Raw genomic sequence first — 26553 nt, 5'->3', positions numbered from 1 at the left:
TACCCCCTTTGTATACTTAACTTATCTCTAACCTCTGGTATCCCTTTGCCTTCTCACCAGCCTACTGCCTGTTCATTCTTTCATGTAGCAATTCTGGCCCTATCACAAATCTCCAGGAAGCATCTTATAACCCTGAGAAAATAAAGACCTTAAGGCCCCCCGACCCATTTTAACAAAGAAAAGCCCTTGCCCTTTTTGAAATAACTTCTTTTCCCATCTTTGTAAACGCATTCCCTTGAGGGCCAAATTCTGTGAATCGGAATTGATGAAAAGAGAATGGAAAGAAAAAAAAAAAAGGCAAGAAAAGAAACACTCACAACTTAAGATTTGGCTCAATTATATATTTGCCAGGTATTTTATTTTTTCTAAAAACAATAGAAAAAATCAACTTTAAAAAGGAAAATGTACTTAAATAAAAAAAATTATGGTTTATAATACATGGTTTGAATTCTTGTATAACTGCTATAAACGTTTTATTAAAGTTATTTACATTTAATGACCGTATTTACATGGGAAAATGGGGTAAACTTTACGATTTTTTAAAAACAATTCTTAAATACAAATCTGTTAAAGGAAAAAAAAAAAGATGGCAAGCATAAAAAAAAGTTCTTTTATGCCCAAAGTTCTATTTGAGGCAGTTTACATCATGGCTAAACCTTTCAATCCTAAGATCTAGCCTAGGTTGTGAGGTTGCATTTGAACATGCATTTGAAAAAAGTTCAGATATGAGGAATTGCTACAGTTCTGTCAAAAGGAACCTTTTCCCTTACTTTCTCTTAGTAACAAATGAGAATTCATGACCAATTCCAGTTCCTCCCTCCAATAGGTGGACTTAGGCACCAGAGTTCCTTAGCTGTTCAAGTTTGTGTTTCAACTGTTCTCGCCGCTTCCGCAACAAGTCCTTTTCTGAGATGAGCTTCTGCTCCTCTGTTTGGACGGACAGGATGTACGCGGTGGCTTTTTTAAGGATGACAACCTTGGGGGCCTTTTCATTGTTTTCCAACTCCGGGATCTGGTCACGCAGGGCAAAAAAGCTCCGTTTCAGCTCGTTTCTCCTCTGGCGTTCTAAGACGTTGTGTGTCCGCCTCTTGTCGTTCTCCTCTGTGTCCGAAGACCTGGGGCTGGCACATTTACGGTTGTTGCTGATTTGTTTCAGGACTCTGCCACTGTCCAACTTAGCCCTCTTGGCGGCCGGATAGTCCTTTCTGGTGGAGGGGGGCGCTGCGTAATTGTGCTGATGGGTGGACACATGGCATCTTTTAAGGACCAGCGGGCTGTGAGGTGGTTTGCTGTGGCTTCCCGACGACGGTGACCCCGATTCTGACCTTTTGGCAGGGGGCTGCCTTTTTTCCACAGAAACAACATCAATTTCTTCTTCGTCCTCTTGTTCTTCCTCTTTAAGAAAGGAAACAGAAAACCACCCGGTTAGCCACGTTTCCTTTAAGCAATCAATGACCAGATTAAATGAATGCTGTGTAAATATAAGGCATTATTATATGAGAAAGAACCCTGGCACCAAGTTATCCCCAGAGAACAAACTGGCCAATCCACTCTGCTCTTCTGGCCACAAAGGCCCGAAGTCAGAAAGGGAGAATGACAGCTAGGTTTACGGCACAGACAAGAAAATTACAATTCACCAGGATAAAACGTTGATGCCAATTCTTACCTAAGACTTAATGAGGCTTTGGACACACCCAAAGCAAAGCACATTCCCAAGCACCTCCTACTTCTAAGGGATTCTACCAAGAACTTTCAGGTGTTGCAAATGATAGCTCCAAGTCTCTTGGTAGGACTTTAGCAACTCCCTATTTTACTGGAAGTGCAAAAAAAAAAAAAAAAAAATTCTTGCGGCTTTGCCAAAAGTTGTAGGGGTGAGGGAAGGAAAAAGTCCAATTTTGGCAAAGATTTGCTTTTAAGTGTTTAACACAGGCTGAACAGATCCCAGCTCCTCAAGCCATCGGCTCCTAAGACAACTTCACTAGTTCCCCGCACCCCGAAGGGGAGGCTCCTCGTTTTTTGTGGATCTGTGGTCCACGAAATCCCAACAGCTTCTCTCTCAGAAGCTGAGAGAGGCAATTCATTCACTGTCACAGAGATCAATCCGCTCTTATCCCCCTTCACACACACCCCCACCCCCCACCCCGGGGCAATTAAAATGCTTCAGAAAAGAGGGAGTGGATTGAGTTGCAAGATAAGCCAGGAGATTTAAAAACCCAAATGAAATTCCTAAGGGGAGGGAGGGAGAGGAGGGGGCTGGCCACCGGGGCAGTCTTCGAAGGGATGGGAAGGGAACCCTAAAGCCTAGTGTTCCAGGATGATGAGCTCCCAGATCCTTCCAGATCTAACATTTCCCTTCCCATATCTGAGAAAAGAAAAAAGGCTGGGTCAACTGAAGTGGCCAATTGAATGAGCCGCCAGAGGAAAAATCATGAAGAGACCCAGTCGCCCCCTTTGACAGGCCGGGAGGGGCTCCGCTTACCAGAGTCGCTGCTGGTGGTGGGCGGTGTCTCCTCGTGGAGCGCCAGGGGCTCGGGGCTGGCCCGCGGGGAGGACTCGGCCGAGGAGAGCAGAGAGTCCGAGGACGGGGAGAAGGCGGTGGAGTCCGGGGAGGCGCAGGGCTTGGGCGAGCTGCTGTCGTTGAGCGGGTAGGGGAAGACCACGGACGGGTCGATGCACTCGGAGGCGGCGGCGCTCAGGTCCTGCAGGTACAGGCTGGAGGTGGAGCAGCCGCCGGGCCCGCGGGCGGGGCTCGGGCTGCTGCTGTCTTTGCGCGCAGCCTGGTAGGAGGCCAGCTTCTCAGAGACGAGCTTGGCGGCGGCCGAGAAGCCGCTCCACATGCAGTCCTGGATGATGATGTTTTTGATGAAGGTCTCGTCGTCCGGGTCGCAGATGAAGCTCTGGTTCACCATGTCCCCTCCCAGCAGCTCGGTCACCATCTCCAACTGGTCGGCCGTGGAAAAGCTGCCGCCGCCGCCGTCGTCGTCCCCCCTGGGGGAGAAGGACGCGACTGCAACGTAGGAGGGCGAGCAGAGCCCCGAGCGGCGGCTCGGGGACAGCGGCGGGGTGGGCAGCAGCTCGAATTTCTTCCAGATATCCTCGCTGGGCGCCGGCGGCTGCAGCTCGCTCTGCTGCTGCTGCTGGTAGAAGTTCTCCTCCTCGTCGCAGTAGAAATAAGGCTGTACCGAGTCGTAGTCGAGGTCATAGTTCCTGTTGGCGAAGCTGACGTTCAGGGGCATCGCGGCAGCCTGCCGAGGGGGGCACACAAAGGGGGGGGCGGTCTTGAGTTAAGAAGGTCTGGGTGGGTGCCGCAGCCCGGCGCGCGCCCCGATGCCGAATCGCTCCCCTTCCAGCGCTAGCCCCAGAAGGGGCGGGTGGCGGGGAAGGGCCCCCTGCTATGTGGGACACACACTTGGTGAACCAGCTGCGGAGCGCCCGCGGAGCTTGCGTTCCCCCTCGGAGCGCGAAGCCCGGGGAGTCCGCCCCGCCGCCGCCGTGCAATCGAAATCGGCTTTGGCCTCCTTAAGCGGCCGGGGGAGGCGGCAGCGGGGAACACAATCTGCCAAACCCCAACACGCTGTTTTGCGCCACCTGAAGGAGAAGGCGAGAGGCGCCGCGGCAGGAGCGGCTGCGCCCGGCCCCCTCCCGCGCAGGGCCCCTCCGCGCCGCGCCCGTTCCCACTCGCGCCCTCGCCGCGCTCCTTCCCCCCGCGGGCGCCGCCGCCCCTCCCAGCCCCGCCGCCGCCCCTCCATCCCCACCCCCAGCGCGCCCCCCTTTCTTCCTCCGCCGGCTTTTCTCCGTGTCTCTCGGCGGCTGGTGGGGCGAGCCCAGCCGCCGGCCGTAACACTTACCCCCATAAATAAAAGGGGGGTGTTAGATAATAACAGGGGCACCTCCCTTCAACACCCAATACGGCGACGCAACAGCGCCAGAGCCCCTGCTGCGATTCCGCGCCTGGAGCCGGGCGTCTTCCCCTCACCCGCCGAGGGTAGCAGCTGTTCGGGAAAAGCCCCGAGCCCCGCTCCGTGCCGCCCCTCCGCATCTCAGGGGCGAGGGGACACCAGGGGCGGCGGCGGGGGAGCCAAGGATGGGTGCGGAGATTTGCCCTCGTTTCCCCCAAGCCCAGGATTCCAGGAGAATCGGACACATTCCTGCCCAGCCTCCCTTTCCCTGGTCCCTGCGCCTCCCCAACACCCAGTCCCAACCAGTACCTCGGAAGCCCAAGATCCCTAATTTTACTATTCTTTTAAAAAGCCAAATGCCAACTTCTTAAAAGGAGCAGGGGGCGAATGGGAAACGCCGCGGGGATCGGCGGGCGGGACGCGCCGCAGTGTCTGTCTCCGGCTGTCAGAAATGCGGTAAGACGAAATTTAAATGCCCTTTCCGAGACGCGGAAAAGTCAGCGGCTGCGGAGCTCTCTGGCTCCCACACGCAATTTGTAATTCTTACTCCCAGGAGCTCAGGATGTACAGGGCTCTTTGCCCACCGTGAACCACAGCACACCCCCCCCCCAAAAAGCAAAAGCAATTAGTGCAATAAAGCAGGAGTGTCCAGCTGGTCGGGGGCCGCGTCAATATACATAATAAAAATCTCTAAAAACGAGTTTTAGAAACGCACCCGTTGTTCCTCTGCCTTCTCCCCTCCCATCTTGACAAGCCACTCTCCCCCATCCAGTTCTGGTTCGTCCTCACTCCACCCAGAGCTACCACAACTACTCTGAGAAAAGTGTCAATAGCGCAAGAATGGCTGAGACGACACCCCAATTCGGGCATTCGACTTCGACTCGTCGCTGCATTGTATTAAGGCGGTAAGGAAAATAAATGAAAAGGCAAATAGATCGGGGTGCTTACCGGGTTTTCCACTATCCGAAGGAAATCCAGCGTCCAAAAAGCGGCGAGGAGCGCCTTTCAGAGGAGCCGGTCGCGGGCAGCGGCGGGGAGAAGTGTCTCCCCAAATAGGCAGAACAGCCTCTCCGCGTCCGGAGAGTCGCGCTCTCCCTCGGGTCTTGTAAGTTCCAGGGGAAAGCGTCCGCCCGCGGCAACGGGCAAAGTTTCGTGGGGGCGCCGGGGGTTGCGCCCCGTTGGCAGGGGTAGGCGGTCCGGGTGGGGTGGGGGCAGCTGGGTCGGAGGCGAAGCCCCCTTTCGCTCCGGATCTCCCTTCCCCGGGCGCCCGGAGCGCCACTCGGCTCGCTCGGCTCGCTCGGCTCTTCCACCCTAGCGGGCGCGCCCGCTCACTCCCTCTGTCTCTCGCTGGGATTACTACAGCGAGTCGGATAAAGCCCGAAAACCGGGTTTTATATTGCTAGGCACGATCCCGCCCCCCTCTGTTCTCTTTTTCCCGCCAAGCTCTGAATAGCCCTGCCCTTCCCGCGGCCGGCTGGGAGCCAGGCGGCGGTCGGGGCGCAGCGGTGGCGGCAGCAGCTGCAGCGGGGAGAAGCGCAGCTCGGGGGTCCTCGGCCGCGCAGACCCTCGCATATAAAGGGCTGGTGGGCGGGGATTCGCGAGAGAGGATCCTTTTTCTCTCTCCCCCGCCCTCCGCTTTGGGAACTGAGGAGGGGCGATTCTGGGAGGGACGGGGGTGGGGGAGCGGGGAGGAGACTCAGCCCTTTAGGCCTGGCACTCCAGTGCGCCGAGCTATCGGATGTAAACAGTCAGAGCGCAGCTTGAATTAACTGCGCGCGCCTACCATTTTCTTTTGCTCCCGCTCAAACCCTCTCCTTTTCTCCGCCGCGGCTCTGGCGCAGCGCTCGGTTTGACAAACCGCATACTTGTCCTGCGTGCTTAAAGCATCGCAGGCGGAACAGCTGAGCCTTCAACACAGAATACACCGTGTACCCAACCGCCCCGCCACGCACGTCCCGGGCGGACGGGCGCCTCCCGAAGGCTGGGGACAGGGCAGCGTTTGGAAAATCAGTCCTATGAAGACGGGAGGGAAGCAGGGGTATTTATGGGCGCGCGCTCTGAGTGTGTGTCGATGGGGATAAATGATAAGAGATATAAGGAGGAAAATGATGCCTGGAATATTAAAATAACTCAGCAACCCACTGCCACGTATACTTGGGAGAGCGCGTTACGAATAAACACCCATTGCATTTGTCGGCGGTGTTAATGCCTTATATGCCTACAGCTATCTATTGCGATTGGGTACCTTCCACCCCAAATGAATCCCTCAATTTGCTGCCTAAGCAGCAGACACCCTCGCCCCCGCCCCTCCCACGCAGACCTACAGTGGGATCGGCAGGAGCCGGCTGTTCCCCCAGGACGCGCTAATCCCTGAGATCTGTCCTGCGTGCTCCCGAACTGGAGTTAGGGAGGAGCGTGGTTGCGGGTGCGCGCGGCGGGGGACCGTCCCCCGCCCGCTTTCTGTCAGTCTGCACCCGCATCCCACCCCCACGCCTCTCACTCGGAGTTCCCAATTTCGCAGCCAGGTTTCAGTAAAGAGACAAATCCTCTTTGCGCCCCGTGGCGCCAGTTTGCACCAGTCTGGGGTTCCCAGGTTTGGGGGAAATCAAAGGCGCTAGACTCGAGAATTTTTTGGTGGGGGGGCGCAAGCCTCGGGGCTGCAGTTCCCAGAAAGCGGGGGAGGAGGCGAGCTGGAGGACCCTGCCTCGCGAGTTTGCAGAGACCCTGGTGAAGAAGACCGTTAACTCTTCCCTCCTCGGGCAAACCGGACATTCACTTCCTTTCTGGGTCTTCTTTCCACTTTATTATTGGAATCGAGATCATGCACAAAAAATAAATAAAATAAAATAAAAATTAAAAAATACATCAAAGTAGAGGAGTCAAATATTACTTCCATGCCTTTTTGGTGGGTCTTGGGCCAATTAAACATTGGCCAAATTTCAAGCATTACTTTCCTAGTTCACTGACTAAATTTTTTTCTCATCACCAGTGTTCAGCGAAAGTCCTTAGGTATAATCCGGGTACATCTATATACATTTCTTGTACACATTCAACCCAGAATGTTGCCCAACACGACACATGATTTATTCGCTCCCTAAGTGAATCTATATTTAATATACAATGCATATTCCCTCGGGATTTGCTATTTTGCATTACACCGGGGCATTAAAAACAAAGGCAATCTTCCCACCGGGGTCTCTCACCCAAAAGCATTTTAAGTAGTTTTCCTCCCCNCCCCCCCCCCCCCCGGCCCGTCCCCCGCCCCATACCAAACAGAAGAAAATTCGGGGAGAGGGGAGAAGATCTTGCAGAGCGTGTTCGAGATAAATTATTACCCATTGAGTTTGCAGCTCAGCGTTCAATTGTTAAATGAGTAGCAACTTCCTCCAAATCAAGCGCACAGCGCAATTCGGCTTTAAGGGTTGCAAATTCCTCCAGCCTCTGGGCCTTTGCCGCAAAAGCTGGGAAGCAACCGAGCCCTAGTCAAGGTTTTGCTGCAAAGCGTCTTTCCCCGCCCCCTCCCGGGGCTGCACCCGCTCTGGGGCTTGCGAAAGTAAAGTAAGTGTGCCCTCTACTGGCAGCCGAGATCACTGCGCCCGATGCCAACGAGGGAGGGAGGTTGGTGGGGGCAGGGGTGTCCGGAGCGCAGGGTTTCCTGCGGGGCGAAGGATGGGGCGGCTCCTTAAAACGAGTTTCCAGCTCCCTCCTTACCGACTCCTTCAGGCCCAATGCAAAGGAGAGGAAGGAAGAGGAATTTCTGGAAGGGAAAATGGCTCGGAGGCCGCTATTCGACTGCAAAAACAGTGGTGAAAATAAATCCATCGCTACTTATCGACAATGAACATCACCCCATGGAGAACTGATGCTATTTATGGAAAACATGGAATAATTAACAAGTCCAGACACGAAAAAAATGTCCAACGAAACTCTGAAGCAGCAAGAAAACCTTTAGCCTGCACTCTTAGAAACCCATCATCTCCCAACCGTAGAGTTTTAAAGCAAGATCTTGGATTCATTGGGGAAGACCAGGCGCTGTGGAAGGGGAGGGGGAGTGAGAGGCGTGGGGGTGGGATGCGGGTGCAGACTGGCAGGGATTTGTGTTTTGTTATTATTTAAAAAAAAAAACCTTTTCTTCCCCCAAAACATTGCTGATGACCAGTAGCCAGATGTTTTGATAGTGATGGGGGAGGGGTGTCTGAAATTCCACTGGAAAAGAGTGTAAAGGAACATTTTGTTAAAAAGTTTTCATACCAAAACAACTGGACAGTAAAGGTTGCAGTAAATGTGAAGGGAGTCGACATTGCATGTACAGGGGTGTGAATATCTCAAGTAGTCTTTTTAGGAGAGAAGGATGCTTGACAGTGTCTGATCACCTAGGTTTATCCTCAGGAAATTTGGCAACAGGAGATCCTTCCTGCAAGAGGCCTCTTTGGGTGGTGTCCCAGGAATCTGGCACTTTGGGCTTTGCTCTGCTGGAGGCTAACTGACTCCACTCCACAGGACACACAAAAACAAAAACATCAAAACCCCAAACCATCCAACCTAATCAAACAACAGCAGCAAAAGTAGGTTTAGCTTGACCTCAGAGGGGAGTTTTTGAAAGCAGTTGAAGAGGGCACGGATGCCCTGCCTTAATGTCCGACTACTGAATTATGCCAGCCTGATGTGGGACCGTTGAGGATGTGTGAACCCCAGACAGATATGCTGCTTGTGGCTTCAGGACTCAAACTCACTCTCCCCCAGATTGGTGACATCACCTGGCGTGTTACTTTCAAGTAACAGCTGGGTGTTGTTTCTTGCCTCCAAATGAAGTACGGGCCCTCCCATTTTATAGCCAGGGAAACAGAAAATCAGATCTCCACCAGGCTCAGGGATGCCAATGTCTTTTTGAAAGTTTTAAGAACCACTTGACCTAGAATAGACATTTGCCGGGTTGAACATGGCTGGGGAGATGAAAACGAATAATGTCTTCGCAGATGACCGAAATGGTACGTGCCCATTGTGAAAGGAAAATAGTAAAATAGAAAAATAAGGATTCAGAGAATGGAAAGAGTTTGTAATCCTAATCACCCAGAGATAGCTGGGTAATAGTTGGGGTTTATCTTTTAAGGACACTGTTTAAGCGACAATTTGGTCTTTCTGCCTCCTTTTGGAAGTCAGTAGTAGGTGTCTGTTGACCAAGCGTTCCTGGTTTGCTGGTCTAGGGACACTCTAAGGCTGTGTCTCTCCTTTTTTAGGGTGTTGTTGGGGTTCTAAGAAGAGGCGGGTCTCCAGAAGGGCTGCTCTGTTATCACCCCCAGGGTCGGGACTCCAGGTAAACAGTCCAGTGAGATTGCCTCCCGGAAGAGAACACTGTGTCACTGCGGGGAACATTCTTCCCTCCAGGATGGTATAAATAAGAATCATGAATTCTCACAAATGAATATTCTCACGATGACTTTGTGGGTGCCACTTTTAGGCTTAGGGAAAAGGAGAGGTGTGCAGAAACAATGAGCAATTTGATCCAACTTTCTCAACTCTTTTCAGAGATGTAAAAGGAGATATTCAGAATGTGTGACTTACATGACACCAGTCGCCATCTCCCCTGTTCTTTGAATATCTCTTCCCCCACCCCTCCAAAAGTTTCCTACCGAGTGAGTTGATCTTTGACAGATAAGAGCAGTGACTAATTGGAAACTGGACCCCAGTGATCCAACCAGCTCCAACGTGAGGGTGAGACAGTACCCACCCCCCGGCCCCAGGAGGCTGGCTTGTAATTTCAAAACCCCTTGAAGTCATGCGGGGCCTGGCAAGGAGGGAGGACAGAGGGGAAAATGATAAATCTCTATCTCCAGCAAAAAGATCATTTAGAAAGAAGGGCCATGAGATTCAAACCCAAGCTGGCCAGGGAATGTTAAAGGCAGGGAAGATCTCATCAGCATTTTCATGCCAACCATGCGTTCCAGTGAGAGGAACACTGGAAAGCTCTTCAGCAGAAGAGCAGATGAAATCTGGCCAGTCGTTCATTCATAGGAATGATAACAAAAAAGGCAGTGAAGAAAATCTTGCTGCATTTTAAAAAAATGCATGGTTTTAAGATGCTGTCTCCCTCTCCCGCCGCTATACTGCATCACTTAAAGCAACCAAGAAGGAAAAAAAACCCAGGCGTTTTTAACTTAAAACCCTAGAGCCTGCATTACCTGCGTTGCATTGAGTATATCTGGTTGATCTCTTACCCACTGACTTCAGATCCTGGCGGAGGGTCCTGGGCTCGACCCACTAAACGTTAGTCTCGTTAGTCTCGTCTCCAGCTTGGCATTCTTTTATTCCTCAGTCCTCCGCAAGCCTGCCTCCCTTTGTAGCCGCTGGAGTAGACAAATGGTTCCTTTGATTAGCTTCTTCAAAGGCTAGGTTTATTGTTCTGTAAGTGCCAACCCCAAGCCAATCTCAGAAGTCTCCACACTTTGTCGCTCACTTGGCCCATCTTTGCTATGGTCCTTTTGGGCAACATCTGTCCTCAGGATGGACCCTAGCTGGGTTGGAAGTGGAGGTGATTGTAAAGGACACTCTCCCTCCTTGGCGGGGGGGAGATGTTAACTTCTTAATCTCTGACCTTCCTTTGGAAGCCAGTGGGGATAGGAGTCTGTTCCTTTTATGGACTCGTAGAAATCCCAAACCAAGGCTTCTGACTTTCTGTGGGCAGCTCACTCTTCTTTGTTCTCTTTTTTAGATTGTCTGTTCCTTCCCTAACTGCATTCGAAGGAGCTTTCTCGCAGGTACCTAGTGACCTCCGATCACCAAAGCCAATGACCTTTTTCTCCTTGTCCCTCTCGACTTTGCTGCCTTAAAGGGAAACTGATGGCTTTCGGAGATGATTGCTCTTTTGGTTCTCATAAAATGATGCTTCTTAACTGGAGGTGATTTTGCCCCCCAGGGGATATTTGGCAAGGTCTGGGGACATTTTGAGTTGTTACAAAGGGGTGGGGCTTACTCCTGAATGTCCCCCAATGCCCAGGACCGCCCGACCACAGAAAGGTGTTGGGCTGGTGTGTCAGGCTGAGAGTCCCTGGCACAACTCCACCTGTGCTGAGTTCATTCACCCCCTGGTGCTCTTCCTCCTACATGTGGCGGCATGTGGCCGCTGGAATCATCTTGCCCTGGACTCCTAATAGCTCCTAGCGTAACACTGCATTTTTCCTTGCTTGCCGATTCATTCTCTTCGGTATTGAAAGTCTTCAGTGGCCTCCAATGACCGGAAATCGAGTTTGAGGCTCCCTTCCTGGGCTCGGCATTCCAGGCCCTCCTGCATCTGCTCTCTGCCTTCTCTTTCCCACCAATCCTGCACTTCAGAGAAGCAGATGATGTGGAGTCATTCTGAGTGACACGCGAGTCCCCACTCGGCACTTCTGTTCAGGTACTCCTTCCAGTCTTACTTGCCTCTTCTTGGTTTATCTAAGAACGACATTTCCTCCAGGACGCAGAGAAAGCCCTATTTCTCTGTGGAGTCTCCCCTTACTACCCTTGCCAGCGACCACCAGACAGAATCATGAAAGTTTGGAGCCGGAAGCAGTGTTGGAGAATTTCTAGTTACGTTGTTTGGAAACACGAACGTTTGTTCCCAGAGTGGGATCCAGGGGACGCCTGGCGAAAATGGGCTCCATGTGGCCTTTTCTAGACATCAGAGAAGGGCCCTCTTCTCTCCTTCTTTACGAGAGTACAAATGTCACAAGTCGGGGATCAAATCTGGCCCCAAAGCGAGGGATCAGTTAATCCTTTTAGAGAGAATGAACGCACACTCACGTGCCACCGGGGGAGAAATCTAACGGGTAGACTTGTTCAATTATTTTTTGGCTCTACGAGAATCTAGTATATGAGCAGAGGCTGGGGAATTGGCTTGCTAAATCTGGCAAGTCCCATGACCCCCAACCTCACTTTTCTCATCTGTAAAATGGGACTACCATAACTGTAGCGCCTATCTCATTGAAGATGCTGCAAGAACTGAAGGAGCTGGCGCATTTAGCACAGAGCCTTGTGCCTGGCCTGTACTTCGTGAATGTTAACAGTTGTTGGTGTGGATCCTTGATTTAGCAGAAAATTGTTTATTGAGCTCTTTTAAGTTTACTGTGTCACCATTGCATGGTGCCCCACAGACAATGGCATAACATCTGGATCTCCTATCAGTTCATCAAGCATGAAAAATGGTGGTCTAAGGCAAGCTTGTCATCGGACAGAGGAGAAAGTGACGTCTGGCATCACAAAGAGATTACCTGATGTGTGGTGGCTCATTCCTGACCCACCCCTCTCCCATCTCCAACTGCTACAGGATTTACTATGCCAAACATATGCCCTTTTATAGACCTGTTCATCCAGAGAGAGCAAAATTCTGGAAGTTCTGGAAGGCAGAATTATGCATTATTCCTATTTAATACAAACCAAGGCATTGTGTGAGAATTTCCCTTCTTTGACGGAATTCCTCTGTCCATTGGCTGTCCAGGGGCTGACCACCAGGGAGTGGTCCTGGAAGACGCAGCACCCTCGGGAGTAGCTCGGTCCCCGGCTCATTAAGGCTTGTGCTGAGACCTGCATCTGCTTTCGCGCCCTGGCAAGCTGGCCTGGACACTGGAAAAACTTTGCCTTCGAAGCATCGACCAACATCCAGATTTAGAAACTGTTGACTTCTAGCCCACATTTCTTCCTATCAGATTTTAATTCAAGGACGGCTAACTCAGATGCTTATGGGGGTGGAGGGGCAGGCGGCAGCAAAGAATGTAAATTAGGAACACAATAGGGAGCGGTGGGGACTGTGCCAAACCGGAGAATGTTTGTCTGTGGGAGGCTGCCAGCTGCTTTTCAACAGCCTGCTAGTCAACCCCTTCAACATGGGTCTTCCAGTTTCTCAAGGAAGGTAGGAATTCAGGTTTTAAAATGTTGGCAACTAATTTTAAAAACTGTGTGTAGAAACAAAATGTGTCTGTGGGATGGATTCAGCCCTCCAGCTGCCAGTCTGGGATCTCTGCTTTTAGGTTTTAGTAATGTGCTCTTCTAGGAGCTTTTCCTGATGGTTTCTCCCTTCCCTTGAGGGTCTCAACCATCCCCTCATTCTTTCGTGATAAGGAATCTAACAGTTTACTCCTTTGGTGGGTTTTCATGTCTGACTCCTTGACCAGAAGCTTCTGGGGTCAAGGAAGATTGTGGTTTATTCACATTTGCACCTACTAAGCAAGCCAGTGTGTTGCACTACTCTGGGGCTGCCGTTCACAGAGCACGTGGGTCTACAGGGTCTAGCCAGCCCAGTGCTTGGTGCTTGATAGGCCCTCGGCACATGGAGGGAGCTTACAAGAAAAGGCATACACAGCCCAGGCCGGTTTTATTCAAAAGAGAGAAAAACTTTGAGAATTCCTCCTTGCTTCAGTTCCACTGACAGGCAGGTGTCCTGGATGACAGGTGAGCCCCGAGATGGTTGGAGGGAGGAGGATGAAGACAGAAGCCAGCCCAGAGAAGTCGAATGGACTCACTGTCTAAAAAAACCAAAAGCAATAAAATAAAAACCTAACCAAAGTTCACAGCCGCTTTAAACACCACCCCCTCTACAATGTTATAAACCTACCCAGAGGAAAATCCACAGGAATTGAAGAGAGGAGGGAGGTGTGGGAATAGGGCGATAGGTACCAGGCTGGGAGAAGTTCCTGCTGTCAGAGTTTTCCCATGGAATGTGATGACCCTTTCCAGGGTCATAAAAGCAATATCATTGGCAGTGATCAGCATTTTTCACAGAAATGGACTAGCACAGAAAATAGCAAAGCCATTGAAGACTATTACTAAGTATGGCTTCATGAAACCCCCCCCCCCCNCCCCCCCCCCCCCCCGTTTCTCTGTCTCTCTCTGTTTCTCTGTCTCTCTGCATGAACTTGGTCATGAGGCAGCCTGCATCTTCTCTAACTGGGAGTTAACAACGTCAGACAGCCACTGTGAGCGCTCCTTAAATCCCTGCAGGAACGCTGTGAGGTAGCCGATTGGCATTCCGTTGTATGGACGGGCAACAGGAGGTGTTACAAGGACTTGCTCAGATTCACACAGAGAGTGCTAGAGATGGGATGCAGCTCCAAGTCCTTCTGATTCCACAGCGTCTCCCGGATCTGCTCTACTGTCAAGTTGGAGAGACACTGGGACCAGGCATTGTTATTTCTCTGCTGCTGATGCTGCCGACTGGGCCAAGTTTCCTGTGGGAAATGCAGGAGGCATCAAATAGAGCACTTTACCTCTCACAGCTACCCCTTTCCATGGTGCATAATGGCAAAGACATTTGAGGGTCAAAGAGAACATGAGTGTCAACACAATGAATTCACAGAAATGGACCAGTCCTTGCCCTCCAAAGCGCTTGGTAAAGCACACATTCTCTCTCTCTCTCTGCCTGGAAAATTCTATAAGGCAGGTGAGCAACATTTTTGCTTTTGCAGCAGACTTTTGTGTTGCTGAGGGGATGAGGGCGGAGGAAGGGCAGGGGTGGTACACAGGGGAGAGGACGCAGCCCCGCAATCCTCTAAGCCCTGGCAGTCCCATGCATCCCTATTAGATTAGGGTCAAACGCCAGCACTGTCTCTGGATGTGGAGCCTTGGAAACATTACTTCACTGAAACGAGCCTCAGTTTCTCCAGTTTCTGTAGCAGTGATAACCGCCGCTTAGAATTTTCTTGAAGGTGAAATGGGAATACACGCCCTCAGAAATGATAGCTGCTTTGTTGTGAAGATGAGCAATATTCTTTGCTTCAGAGCGTCCGATTTCTTCATTTTCTCCGATCTCTCAGATCGGAATGCCATGGCCTAGCTCTGGGGCCTCGTCAAGGGACCTGGGAGGGAATGCAGGGTAAGTGCCAAGCTGGGCATCTTCATGCGGTAGGTCTTATGATTGGGGGTAAGCCCACACTGGTGACTGGGCTCATCACTTTCGGCTTGCACCCAGCCTCCCATCTGCAAGGTGGAGTGGACTCCTCTCTGTGCCTCTCAGACCCAACGGACTGGGAACATCCATGCCTTTGGAAACCCTCGGCTGCTGTCTGTGGGCCATCTTGGAATTGTCACCCTCACTCCGGCTCTGCAGGGAGGGATGGGGGGAGGTTGGACACTGGCCAGGGAACTTCGCAGGCCCAACAAAGAATTTCTTAAAAGGGTTGATTTGGTAATAGGCAGAGGGGAATTCCGTGGATAAATAATAATTTATGCAAGGAATGCCATCTGCTTCCCTGTTGAAGCGTTAGTGCATAATGGCAGGCTCATTTCCCTTCCCATTCTGTGCCCTTTACCTCTCAACCCTTAAATAATTATACTGACACCTCCCCAGCTGACTGGGTGGGAGGAGAGCCTTGGGCTGCCCAGCTTGGATGCTGGCTGCAGACAGTTTGCCATAAAACTGAAATAATTAATTTTAATGCATTAGAGGATTAAACACTAAATAAGAACATCTTGAAGTTCTGGCCAGTATATCTGGATGTTGTGCTGGAAAGTAATAAAAACTGGCTTCATGGGAGACATTCAATTGTAAATTAAATCTGGTCTTTGAACAAAGACCCTGTTATAGGGTTCTCTAATTAGATTAGGAATCAAAACCGGTGTGCCCCAAGCCCTCTCCATGCCACCCTACCCTTACTTTGGCATCTACGAGAATGTTTTGGGACTCTGGATTTATGTATGAATTCTTCCGTCTCTCTTCGCAGCTTGGGTGAATTTTGGAGGAGGTGGTGAGGGGTAGACCTCGCTTTGGAGGCTGGTGAGGTGGAGGCTCGAGATCATTTTGGGGATCAGGCTAAGTTGCTGCGAGCAGAGGGGGCAAGCCGGCTTGAGGACCGACCCTTGCCTGCTGGTGTGTTGGCTCAGATGTAGATTTTGACCTTCTCAGCACTTATGACATTTTAAAATAGGGTGCCAACACTGAAAAGTCAATAGATATCACATACGAGTCTGAATTTCTGCTTCCCTTGAGAAGCCAGCTTTGCTAATCCTGGGCTTGCCTTCTCGCGTGGCTGGAGACTGAGGTTGCGGTCGCTCTTTAGAAGATCCTTGAGCGTCGTGGCTTCGGTCTCTCCCACTGCTGATGCTGAGCCCACCCGGCTTACTCACAGCCTCTTCGTGGCGTCTGCCTGGTCCTCGCAGGCCTTTGAGTTTGCCACCTCTGATTTAGAAAATTTCCTGGTCTATCTACAGCTCTGATTAGAAGGGAAGATTTCACCTTTAGAAAGGAGGTATGCAAGAAATATTTATTGAATAATAATGCTACTAGGTCATATGAAGCACACACTGTGTTCCCATGTGCCTGTCCTTATTCTTTTAAAAATATTTTATTTATTTATTTGAGAGAGAGCAAACGAAAGAGAGAGAGAGGGAGAGCATGAGCAGGGGTGGGGCAGAGGGAGAGGCTGAGCAGAAGCCTGATGCGGGGTTCGATCCCAGGACCCTGGGATCATGACCTGAGCTGAAGGCAGCTGTTTAAGTGACTGAGCCACCCGGACGTCCCACTATTTTTTTTTTAATAACAGCTTTATTGAAATAAAATTCACACACCATACTGTTTATTTATTTATTTTTTGAGTGAGAGAGAGAGAGAGAGTGCGTGTGCTCCCAGATGTAAGCATGGGGGTGGGAAGGGGCAGACTGAGGGAGAGCGAGAATCTTTTTTTTTTCAAAGATTTTATTTATTTATTCGACAGAGATAGAGACAGCCAGCGAGAGAGGGAACACAAGCAGGGGGAGTGGGAGAGGAAGAAGCAGGCTCATAGCAGAAGAGCCTGATGTGGGGCTCGATCCCATAACGCCAGGATCATGCCCTGAGCCGAAGGCAAATGCTTAACCGCTGTGCCACCCAGGCGCCCTGAGAGCGAGAATCTTAAGCAGGTTCCACGCCCCACACAGAACCCAATGCAGGGCTCAATCTCAGGACCCTGAGATCATCACCTGAGCTGAAACCAAGCGTCGGATGCTTAACTGACTGAGCCACCCAGGCGCCCCAACATTTAGGATGTTTTCATCACCTCAGAAGAAACCCTGTACCTCTTGGCAGTTACTCGTTATCTCCCCTCAACACCCAGCGCTAGGCAACCACTACTCTGCTTCCCGCCTCGATGGATTTGTTTATTTTGGCTACCTCCTATCAGTGGAATCACACCGTATCTGGCCCTGTGCGACAGCCTCTTTCCCTTCATGTATTGTGTTCAAGGTCCATTCATGCAGCCTCTAAGCAGTACCTTACTTTTTTATTGCTGAGTAACATGGTAGTGTGTGGCTATATCCCACGTGATTTCTCTCTCTATTTGTTGAGGGACACTTGGGTTGTTTCCACATCTTACTATTATAACTAATGCTGTTAGGAACATTCCTGTGCAAATTTTGTGTGGATGCAAGCTTTCCATTCTCTTGGGTATGTGTATACAGACACACACGTCTACGCGTGCATATGAGAATATATACATGAGAATGGAGACTCTGGATCACAGGGTAACTCTATGTTTCACCATCTGGGAACTTCCAGACCATGTCCCGAAGCAAAGGTGCCATGTTACAACCCCACCAGCTGTGCACGAGGATTCCAGTTTCTCCACAGTCTTGCCAACACTTTCTCTTATCTACCTTTTTTATTATAGTCCTGCTGGTGGTGTGCAGTGGTATCTCATGGTGGTTTGGATTTGCATTTCCCTGGTGGCCAGCAACACGGAGCATCTTTTCATGGGCGTGTTGGCCATTTGCCAGTGCTGTTGTAAGCACGTAAGTGCACTAATCCTTTGCGCCACAACAACCTTGACAGATAAGTATGATTATTACCATGCTTCCCTAACACATGCCAAGCTCAAACTTTCAGTTGCAAGCTTTCTTTTTGGGGGATGAAATTAATCCTTATTATGCAAAAGGGAATTTTAGTTCCTGGTTCTGGATAGGAGAGTAAATCTCAAAAGAAGACCGTCTGTGCTTCAGTAATTCCTATTTAGCATGCTTTTTCTCTCTCAGGACCTTTGCATGTGTTGTGCCTCTGCCTTGAGCCGTCTTTCCCTGGCTAACTTTTGATCACCTTCTTGAGTCTCTGAGAGCCTTCTCTGATCCCGTCCAGTCCAATTCCGGGCGCTTGTTTGCCCTTGTATTACTCTGGACTGACCATAATCACATCCATTCATTAGTGTCTTTCTATGTTCTTGTCTTTCTTTGAAACAAAAGGTTTTTGTTCCGTACACGTGTAACTATGCTATTTCTGTTCATTTGTATTCCATTTTTAAAAAGTTTAACACNCTGGACTGACCATAATCACATCCATTCATTAGTGTCTTTCTATGTTCTTGTCTTTCTTTGAAACAAAAGGTTTTTGTTCTGTACACGTGTAACTATGCTATTTCTGTTCATTTGTATTCCATTTTTAAAAAGTTTAACACTGGGGGCGCCTGGGTGGCACAGCGGTTAAGCATGTGCCTTCGGCTCAGGGCGTGATCCCGGCGTTATGGGATCGAGCCCCACGTCAGGCTCCTCTGCTGGGAGCCTGCTTCTTCCTCTCCCACTCCCCTTGCTTGTGTTCCCTCTCTCACTGGCTGTCTCTATCTCTGTCAAATAAATAAATAAAAAATCTTTAAAAAAAAAAAAAAAGTTTAACACTGTATTAACAAAATCAGTGTTGTAACTGAAAGCATAATTTTAAGTGGCTATAAAAATATTCTTGGAAGTGATTATAAAACAACTCATTTAACCATTCCCTTTAAAAATGTTTAAATTTTTATCATTGCTTTGCTATGGTAAAGAACACTGACATGAACATCTTGGAGCATAAAGCTTTCATCTGTAGGATTATTTCCTTAGGGTAGAGCCTCAGCAGCGGGATTATTGAGTCCCAAGCATTTGTAAGGCCCTTGATGTGCATTGCTAAAGCCCTTGCAGGGAGGTGGTACAGCGAACTAGACTGCCCCAAACACGTATGACAGCGTTAGCACTGGGTTTATTATCTTTCTAAAAAAAGCTTTGCTTCAATCTGCGTTTCTTTGATGAACAGTGGGGACAAATCTATTTATTTTTATTTTTATTTTTATTTTTTATTTTATTATTANATGGTAAAGAACACTGACATGAACATCTTGGAGCATAAAGCTTTCATCTGTAGGATTATTTCCTTAGGGTAGAGCCTCAGCAGCGGGATTATTGAGTCCCAAGCATTTGTAAGGCCCTTGATGTGCATTGCTAAAGCCCTTGCAGGGAGGTGGTACAGCGAACTAGACTGCCCCAAACACGTATGACAGCGTTAGCACTGGGTTTATTATCTTTCTAAAAAAAGCTTTGCTTCAATCTGCGTTTCTTTGATGAACAGTGGGGACAAATCTAATAATTACATAAACAACGGAAGCGCATCTTAACTGATAGGCCAATTAAAAAAAAAATAGATACTACATTATTGGTGTGGTTTCCTGAAGGAGACCGGAAAAAGACTGAACGAGAGCATTTGCTGGTGAGGATAAGAGAATGAAGTCGCCCGAACAGCCTCAATAAAAGCGCTGATAATGGGATTTGCTGATAAGGCAGAAGGACATATGGCTGGACTCTTACTCCATAGCTCATTTCTTATGCCTTATCAGCGTAGAGGCCTGCTGCTCCCCTGCAAATGGGCTACACCTGGCTGTGCAATAAAGAGATTTGCTCGCTGCAGGTGGACAGTAAGAGCTGCCCGAGACAGCTCCCGGCGTAGAGGACAGAGCTAAGGATGCAGAAGGTTGGAACTGGAGGAGGCTTGGCCAACATCAGGAGGCGAAGCGTTTTCAAGCATTTTAGTTCAGTTTAATTGACCAGTGGAATCGTTCATTTCTGTGTGAAATCCCAACATGGGAGCCGGGTGGGGGAGAGCAGAAGGGGGATGGAGGAGGGACATTTGGTCCCCTCTGTCATTCACAAAGGGCCTCGAGATGTTGGTGCTTATCTCCAGATGAGATGCCAATGCGATCCCAGGGACACGCGACAGGATGGAGAGATTTCTGTCCTTTGACTTTCCTCTGAGCACTTAACACGCCATGATCACTGAGTCCTCACTGCAACCCCATCAGACGGATACCATTGGTACTTACGTCCTGTAGAGGAGGTCACCACAGCACAAGGAGGTTACATAATCTGTCTACAGTCAAACAGTGAGTAAGGGGTGGAGCAGAGCTTCAAACACAGGCAGTCTGAAGAGGGCAGGGTAGAGACTGTGAAATTGGAGGGTACGAACTCTGATTAAGTGGATTGTCACTGGGAAAATGCGGTAGCTATCCTGATTTAAAAATTTATTTATTTATTTATTTATTTGAGAGAGAGAAAGTATGAGTGGGAGGAGCAGAAGGAGAGAATTTCAAGCCGACTCCCAGCTGAGCACAGACACTGACAAGGGGCTTGATCCCAGGGCCCTGAGATCATGACTTACGCTGAAGGCAGACGCTTAACCAACTGAGCCCACCCAGGTGGCCCGAGGGGTGGATACCCTGACTTTTAAAAAAAACCTGGATTTTCATTGAAAATGGGGTTAGCCAACCTTGGCTTTCTGAAAGATGTCAATGAAATCAGCATTTGAAGTAAGCAGAAGACATGGATGTCAAGGAGGGCCAGTAGAGCCCCACGTAGCCATTTGAGTGTCAGGACCTGAAGAAATAAATGGAAAGTTCCTATTAACAGTCTGTTTACTTGTTTGTTCCCACACTCGTAACTCATGAAGCAGGAAGTGGATAGAGAACAGAGGCCCTTAGGTTCCAATCCTGCTGTCCATGCTCTATAAATCCAGATGACTCTCTGAGCCAAGGTCCTCTCAGCTTTGAAATGGGGATAATAATGGTACCAATGTCATCGGGTCCTTGGGGGGATTAAACGAGACCATGCATACAACCTGCTTCTTTTGTCCGGTACATCACAAGTGCTCAGTCAATGCTCACAGTTAATGTGCAGTTATCCTCTCTTTCAGGAGTTGTTTGCTTAGCCTCACCTATACTCATTGGGTTAGTGGAAATGTCTAGGATGACCCAGGAAGGGGATAAGACAAAGTCCTGAGGCCAAAGATTTTAGCTACGAAAGTCCCTTGCCTTGAAATGTGTTGATGGGTAAGAATGTTTGAGCAATAGGACTTCATAACTGACCCAAGCATAGAAATGGATCAGGACAAGGGGTGTGGCCACATGGTCTACTGAGAGCACAGACTCAGAAGCATCCAGAAGTCAGGCCATCCTTTTTTTCTTTTCTTTTCTTTTCTTTTTTAAGATTTTATTATTTATTTGAGGGAGAGAGAGCACAAGCAGGGGAAGGGCAGAGGGCAAGGGAGAAGCAGACTCACGGCTAAGCAGGGAGCCCGACGCGGGGCTCAATCCCAGGACCCTGGGATCATGACGTGAGCCGAAGGCAGCCGCCTAATGGACTGAGACCCCCCCCTCCAGGCGCCCAGGATTGAGGCTTTTTTGACATGGGTTGTGTGCTGTGCCCCTTTGAGCTGCTAAGGATGAGCAAGATAAAACAAAAGGGAAAAATTAGAGCTTCCCCCTTATTTAGGGTCAAAACGGGGATCTCTGGGGCTCTTGGTAGAGCGTGTGACTCTTGATCTCTAAGTTCAAGTCCCACATTGGGGGTAGAGATTACTTAAAAAAATCTTTTAAAAAAAAGAAAAAGCAAAACCAAAACCAAAATAATGATCTCTGCCATAGAATGCACCGTTAGACCTTGTCTCTGCAAAATCAGCTAAAGCTGAGTTGAATGAATTGGAAAGAATTCAGGCCATCAAACAAGGTGCCTGAATTTGCAGATCACCTGCTGTGAATAAATCATCTAAAAATTACATCAGAGCTCAAACAAAAGCTCTGTGTCTCCAAATCGACACTTTGAAACACTTTTTTTATTTAAAAAAAAAAAAGGAAAAAAGTTGAACGGAGCCCAGGGAGACAATCACAATCCTTTGAAACTCCAAATAAGGCACTGGACGAAGTAACTTTTTTTTAAAAAAATTGGGCTTTGGACCTGAAATCGTCTTATAAACAGCAATGATTCCTGCAGCATCGGCCACATTCTAAATTCTAAATCAAGAGCCTGATGCACCATGATTTCATTTTATTAACATTTTTAAATTAAACAATATTTCTGAAGACTTCATTTTTTTAGGTTAGCAATTTTATGTTGACAGCATCATTGAGAGGATGGGATTTTGCATATACTCCCTGCCCCACACATGCACAGCTTCCCCCAGGATCTACAACACTTACCAGATGGTACAGTTTCCACCAAGGAGGACCCTACATTGACACATCACGATCCCCCAAAGTTCGCAGTTTACCTGAGCGTTCACTCTCGGCATTGTAGTTTCTAGGGTTTGGACAAAAGCATAGTGACATGTATCCATCATTATAGTATCATCTAGGTTTTCCAAAGCCTTAGAAATTCTGTATTATCTATTTGTCCTTCCCTCACCACCCCCCCAACCCCTGTCCAGAAACATTGATATTTTTACTGTCTTCATGGTTTTGCTTTACCCAGAATGTCATATGGTTGGAATCATACAGCATGTAGCCTTTTCCAAGCGAGGTCTTTCACTCAATGACATGCATGTAAGCTTCCTCCATGTCTTTTCATGGCTTGCTAGCTCATTTCTTTTTAGCCCCGAGTAATATTCCATTGTCTGGATGGACTGCAGTCTATCTATCCATTTATCTACAGGACATTTTGGTTGCTTCCCAGTTTTGGCAATTATGAAGAGAGCCTGCTAAAAAAATCTGTGTGTAGGTTTTTGTGGGGACATAAGCTTTCAGTTGTTTTGGATAAATATCAAGGAGCGTGATTACTATGATTTCATTTTAAGTTTTTCAGCAGCCCTGTGCTATGATCATCCCTATGCACATTTCACAGACGAGAAGGCTGAGGTCTGGAATGACAGGATTTACTTAAAGACACACAGTTAAGAGTCAAAGTAGGACTAGACAAGTCTTGGTCGCTGATGGGATGCGCTAGGAGTCAGAAGGCGGTCCTACCCCCGCTTTTGTCCAGACACTCTGGGTGCCCTTGATCTGCTACCTCGGCCTCTCTTCTGTAAAAACAGGCGAATGTGTCCTGCCGCTTCGCAATGTCCTTGTCAAATGCAATCCTGGGCAGAAAACCACTTTGGATTTCTAATGTTTCCAGTTAGCGCTGTGGACAAGTCACTGTGTCTCTGGGCTTCACATGCCACATCTGTGCAATTAAAAGCTTTGGAGCCCTTTCCAGTTCCGGAAGTGTAGGGTTTTGCATCTTCACACCTCTCTGGGTTCCTCAGGGGTGAATTGGAGACACTGACTCTCAGGGGGAAGGATGGGAAGCTGTGAATGCTTCTATTTGAGCTTTGGGGTTGAATAATGTTGGCAATTTTGAAGTCTCATTATCTTACTCCCTAATGCTTGGCTTCTAAACAGCTGTAGTTCTGGGGGGAAGGGGGCTGGAATAATAGTGTTGGAAATAGTTCCACTGGGGAGGGTGAAGGGTAGTCGGAGTTTTTAATTTAGAATCTTGGTGACCAAATGCTGCTCAGAGTTTGTCCCTGGGGCACCCCAGTCTCAATCGAAGACAATACAGTGTTCGGAATTGAGCCTGTTATTAAGTGGGGGGCTGGGTGGTGGAGGATAATGTAGCTAGGGATGGGGACAATATGCTGTAGTTGCCAGTGTGGGCTTGGTTCTAATCTCTGTTCTCTCCCACCATGGCTATGGGACCCCAAGCTCTCCATGCCTGGCTCTCCATAAAGCAAGAATGGTAACACCCCCCCCAAACTGGTATCTGAAGAAAGAAAAGAGGGGCACCTGAGTGGCCCCGTCAGTTAAGCATCCGACTTTTGATTTTGGCTCAGGTCATGATCTCAGGGTTGTGAGAAAGAGCCCCAGGTGGGGCTCTGTGCTCAGCACCAGTCTGCTTGTCCCTTTCCCTCCTCCCTGCCCCTTCCCCTGCTCTCTCTCTCTCAAATAAATAAATCTTTAGAAAAAAAGAAAGAAAATAGAAGTGCAGCCTGAAGTCTGGTGCCTCGTTAGCTGTTGTCCCATTCCAACTCTACAGAGGGTGGTCTGGTCCTTCAAGGGACTGGAAGCTGCTCTGGTTGCCCTTTTTAACAGAGCTGTGACGTCTCAGTGACGTCACACCATAGTGTTTTCATTCTCCTACAGTGAGGTGTAGGCTGGGCAGTGGAAAGGGGAGCCCAGGCACTGCCTTACACATGTCCTATCCTTATAACAATGCTCTAATGTTCTTATTCTTCTCCCCATTTGTAAAGGAAGACATTGAGGTGCAGGGAGGTAAAATTTGGCAAAGACAACAGAACTCATAAGTGGAGGAGCTGGGATTCAGACCTATGTCTGTGACCTTCTCGGATCCTGGGAGTCCTAAGGAGAGTTACTGGGGCTCAACCTCCCCACCCCGAGCTCTCCCTGCCAGTGGCTGTCAATGGATGGCAAGAATCTGTGTCACTGAACTTCTCTGGGGCATTCACAACTGCTGGAAGGTTCAGGAAGAATGGTATTAAGGACACTACATGAAGACTGCAGAAGTGGCAAGGATTCATACCCTCCTGCAAGATGCCTCTGCAGTCCTTCCATAGGCGGCCATACCTGTTTCTTCTCCCATGGATCTGGGCTGGTCTGGTGACCTGCTTTGGCCACTAAAATGGCACAGAGTGAATGGTGTCCCAGTTCCAAGTCTAGGTCTCAAGAAGCTTTATGTGTTTTTTTGGCCTTTCTTAGAAACCTACCCAACTGCCATGAAGACAAACAGGCTGGAATGTTGGAGGAAGAGATATGAGGTGCCCCAGCCCAAGGCCAGCCATGTCCTAGAGACAGAACTACCTTGACGTACAGCGGACTGCAGATGCATGCGTGAGCCCAGCCCAGACTAGAACCACCCAGCAGAGTCCAGCCCGAACCTCCTACCCCACACAGTTGTGAGCCAATGTACGGCATTCCAATTTTTTTGGGAATAATTTAAAGTTTGTGAAAGCGTTGAATATCTCCATTGCCCAGTTTCAATTTCCTTTAACATTATCATCTTACACTATTGTGGTTACACGTTTCTTTGTCAAAACGAATAAACCAACATTGGTGTGTTATGGAACTAACCTGCTGGTATTATTTGGAATAATGCCCTTGTTCTATTTCAGGATCCAATCCAAGATGCCACAATGCATTTAGCTATTGTCTTTCCTTCATCTCCTCGGATCTGTGAGAGTTTCTCAGCCTTCCTTGTTTTCGTGACTTTGACAGCTTTAGGAGGACTGGCTAGGTATTTTGTAGCATGCCTTTCAGCTTGGGTTTGCCTGATTTTTTTTCATGGTTAGACTGGAGTTTTCACATTTGGGAAAGAAATATCACAGATGTGAAGTGAAGTGTACTTCCTATCACATCATGTCAGGGGCGACGTGAGATCCACTTGACATCATTTGGTGATGTTAGCACAGTGTTTTCCAGTTTTCTCCATTGTAAAGTTACTCCTTTTTTTTTTTTTTTTTTTTTTTTTTTTTATTTTTAAGACACTGCGTTTTGGAGCGATTTGCCCAGTAGATAGCTGCTATATACTGCTTCCTCATTGCATTCACGCCTCTGAGTTAGGCTTTTCCAAGTTATTTCCTGGACTGTTCTCCAACTTTAGTCTTTTGGTCAATGATCCATTATAAGGTTGCACTGGACATTGATCTACCTAAGCAAAGTTCTAATTTCACTTTTGAAATTCTAAGAATCTTTTTAAGGTCTGGTCAAATGCTGTTGCCTATGAAAACCTTCCTTGGCTCACTTTGTAAACTCTTAGAGTATTAATTCACACATGCATTCATTTTGTGGAGCACTGTCTGCATGTCAGAGTCTTTTTTAGGCCCTGCGTCCCAGCCACAAACCAGACACCTCTGCGGAAATTTGCCAGGAGAGAGATACACAATTAACCCAGCAGTTAAAGAACTTGAAGAGAAGTATATAACTTTGGTTTTCCCTGCTATCCATGTTCTCATGTTGGAGGTATTAAATTGTAATCTTCCTAAGCATCTCAGTCAGTTAAGAATTAATTCAGCAAATATTTAGTGTGCGTGTACCATGAACCAGGAATTGCGATAGACCTCTACAATGGAATGGCTTACATTGCTCTTGGAGTCACAGAACATAGGCATTGTCTTGTCCAGTTCATTCTGTTGTTTTTATTTAATTAAAAAATTTTTTTTTAAATTTTAAGCAAACTCTATACCACACGTGGGGCTCAACCTCATGACCCCGAGATCAAGAGTTGCATGGTCTACTGACTAAGCTGGCCAGGCACTCCCAGTTCATTCTATTGTTAAACTATGAAACGAGGACAGTAGAGGGATGGCTTACTGGGGCAGAGCTGGGACTCCAATCCAGCCAGGTCCATGAAGTTCTGGCCTGGGGTTCTTTCCATTGTGTCCCACTGCTCTCTTGGCTAATGAGAAGGAATGGTTGGCAGAGTTCAAAGGCGAAAACAAATTCACTATCTCAGAGTTGGGGATTGGAGGTTGGAACATCATTTACCCAGAAACTGATCTTCCTCCAGGGTCAGGATATGAGACCAATTCATCTCTCCAGAATTGAGACTACCCTGGAATTAAAGCAGTACTCATCAAACTTTGCCCTTTGACTGAAGATCAGTCATCTTATCTGTGTGTTTGCTGTCTGTTTCCCTATTAGAATATAAACTTCGCAGT

At 48.5% G+C, this 26553-nt stretch overlaps 1 protein-coding gene and 1 long non-coding RNA gene across 4 annotated transcripts; one reads left to right on the top strand and one right to left on the bottom strand.

The window, feature by feature from the left end:
• Positions 1–320: 320 nt before the first annotated feature.
• On the bottom strand, positions 321–5454 carry MYC (MYC proto-oncogene, bHLH transcription factor). Of its 2 annotated transcripts, none has more exons than XM_034668612.1 (3): positions 4848–5454; positions 2480–3248; positions 321–1395 (listed from the first exon to the last, which is right to left on the bottom strand). In XM_034668612.1, exons 2-3 carry the CDS (start codon positions 3234–3236, stop codon positions 833–835), a joined length of 1320 nt encoding a protein of 439 aa, XP_034524503.1. In that variant the 5' UTR covers positions 3237–3248; positions 4848–5454; the 3' UTR covers positions 321–832. The 2 variants fall into 2 exon arrangements, with proteins under 2 accessions (XP_034524503.1, XP_002915028.2); XM_002914982.4 differs by having other exon boundaries at positions 2480–3245.
• Positions 4693–25020, top strand: LOC117803818. 2 transcript variants are annotated; one of them, XR_004627917.1, is made up of 4 exons: positions 4693–4804; positions 9137–9213; positions 17510–17630; positions 24596–25020. It is a non-coding gene; the product is annotated as an uncharacterized LOC117803818 (long non-coding RNA). The 2 variants fall into 2 exon arrangements; XR_004627918.1 differs by lacking the exon at positions 9137–9213 and having other exon boundaries at positions 4698–4804; positions 24596–25015.
• Positions 25021–26553: the final 1533 nt, after the last annotated feature.

This window comes from Ailuropoda melanoleuca, chromosome 9, assembly GCF_002007445.2.
Source record: "Ailuropoda melanoleuca isolate Jingjing chromosome 9, ASM200744v2, whole genome shotgun sequence".
Classification (NCBI taxonomy): Eukaryota; Metazoa; Chordata; class Mammalia; order Carnivora; family Ursidae; genus Ailuropoda; species Ailuropoda melanoleuca.
Note: the sequence above shows the minus strand (reverse complement) of the source record. Positions and strands in the feature narration are given on the sequence as shown.

Excerpts from the sequence above, each read along its gene's own strand:
- MYC (XM_034668612.1), bottom strand. The coding sequence starts at position 3,236 with ATGCCCCTGAACGTCAGCTTCGCCAACAGGAACTATGACCTCGACTAC. Across the intron at positions 1,396-2,479 it reads CACCACCAGCAGCGACTCTG|AGGAAGAACAAGAGGACGAA; the intron begins GTAAGCGGAGCC and ends CCTTTCTTAAAG.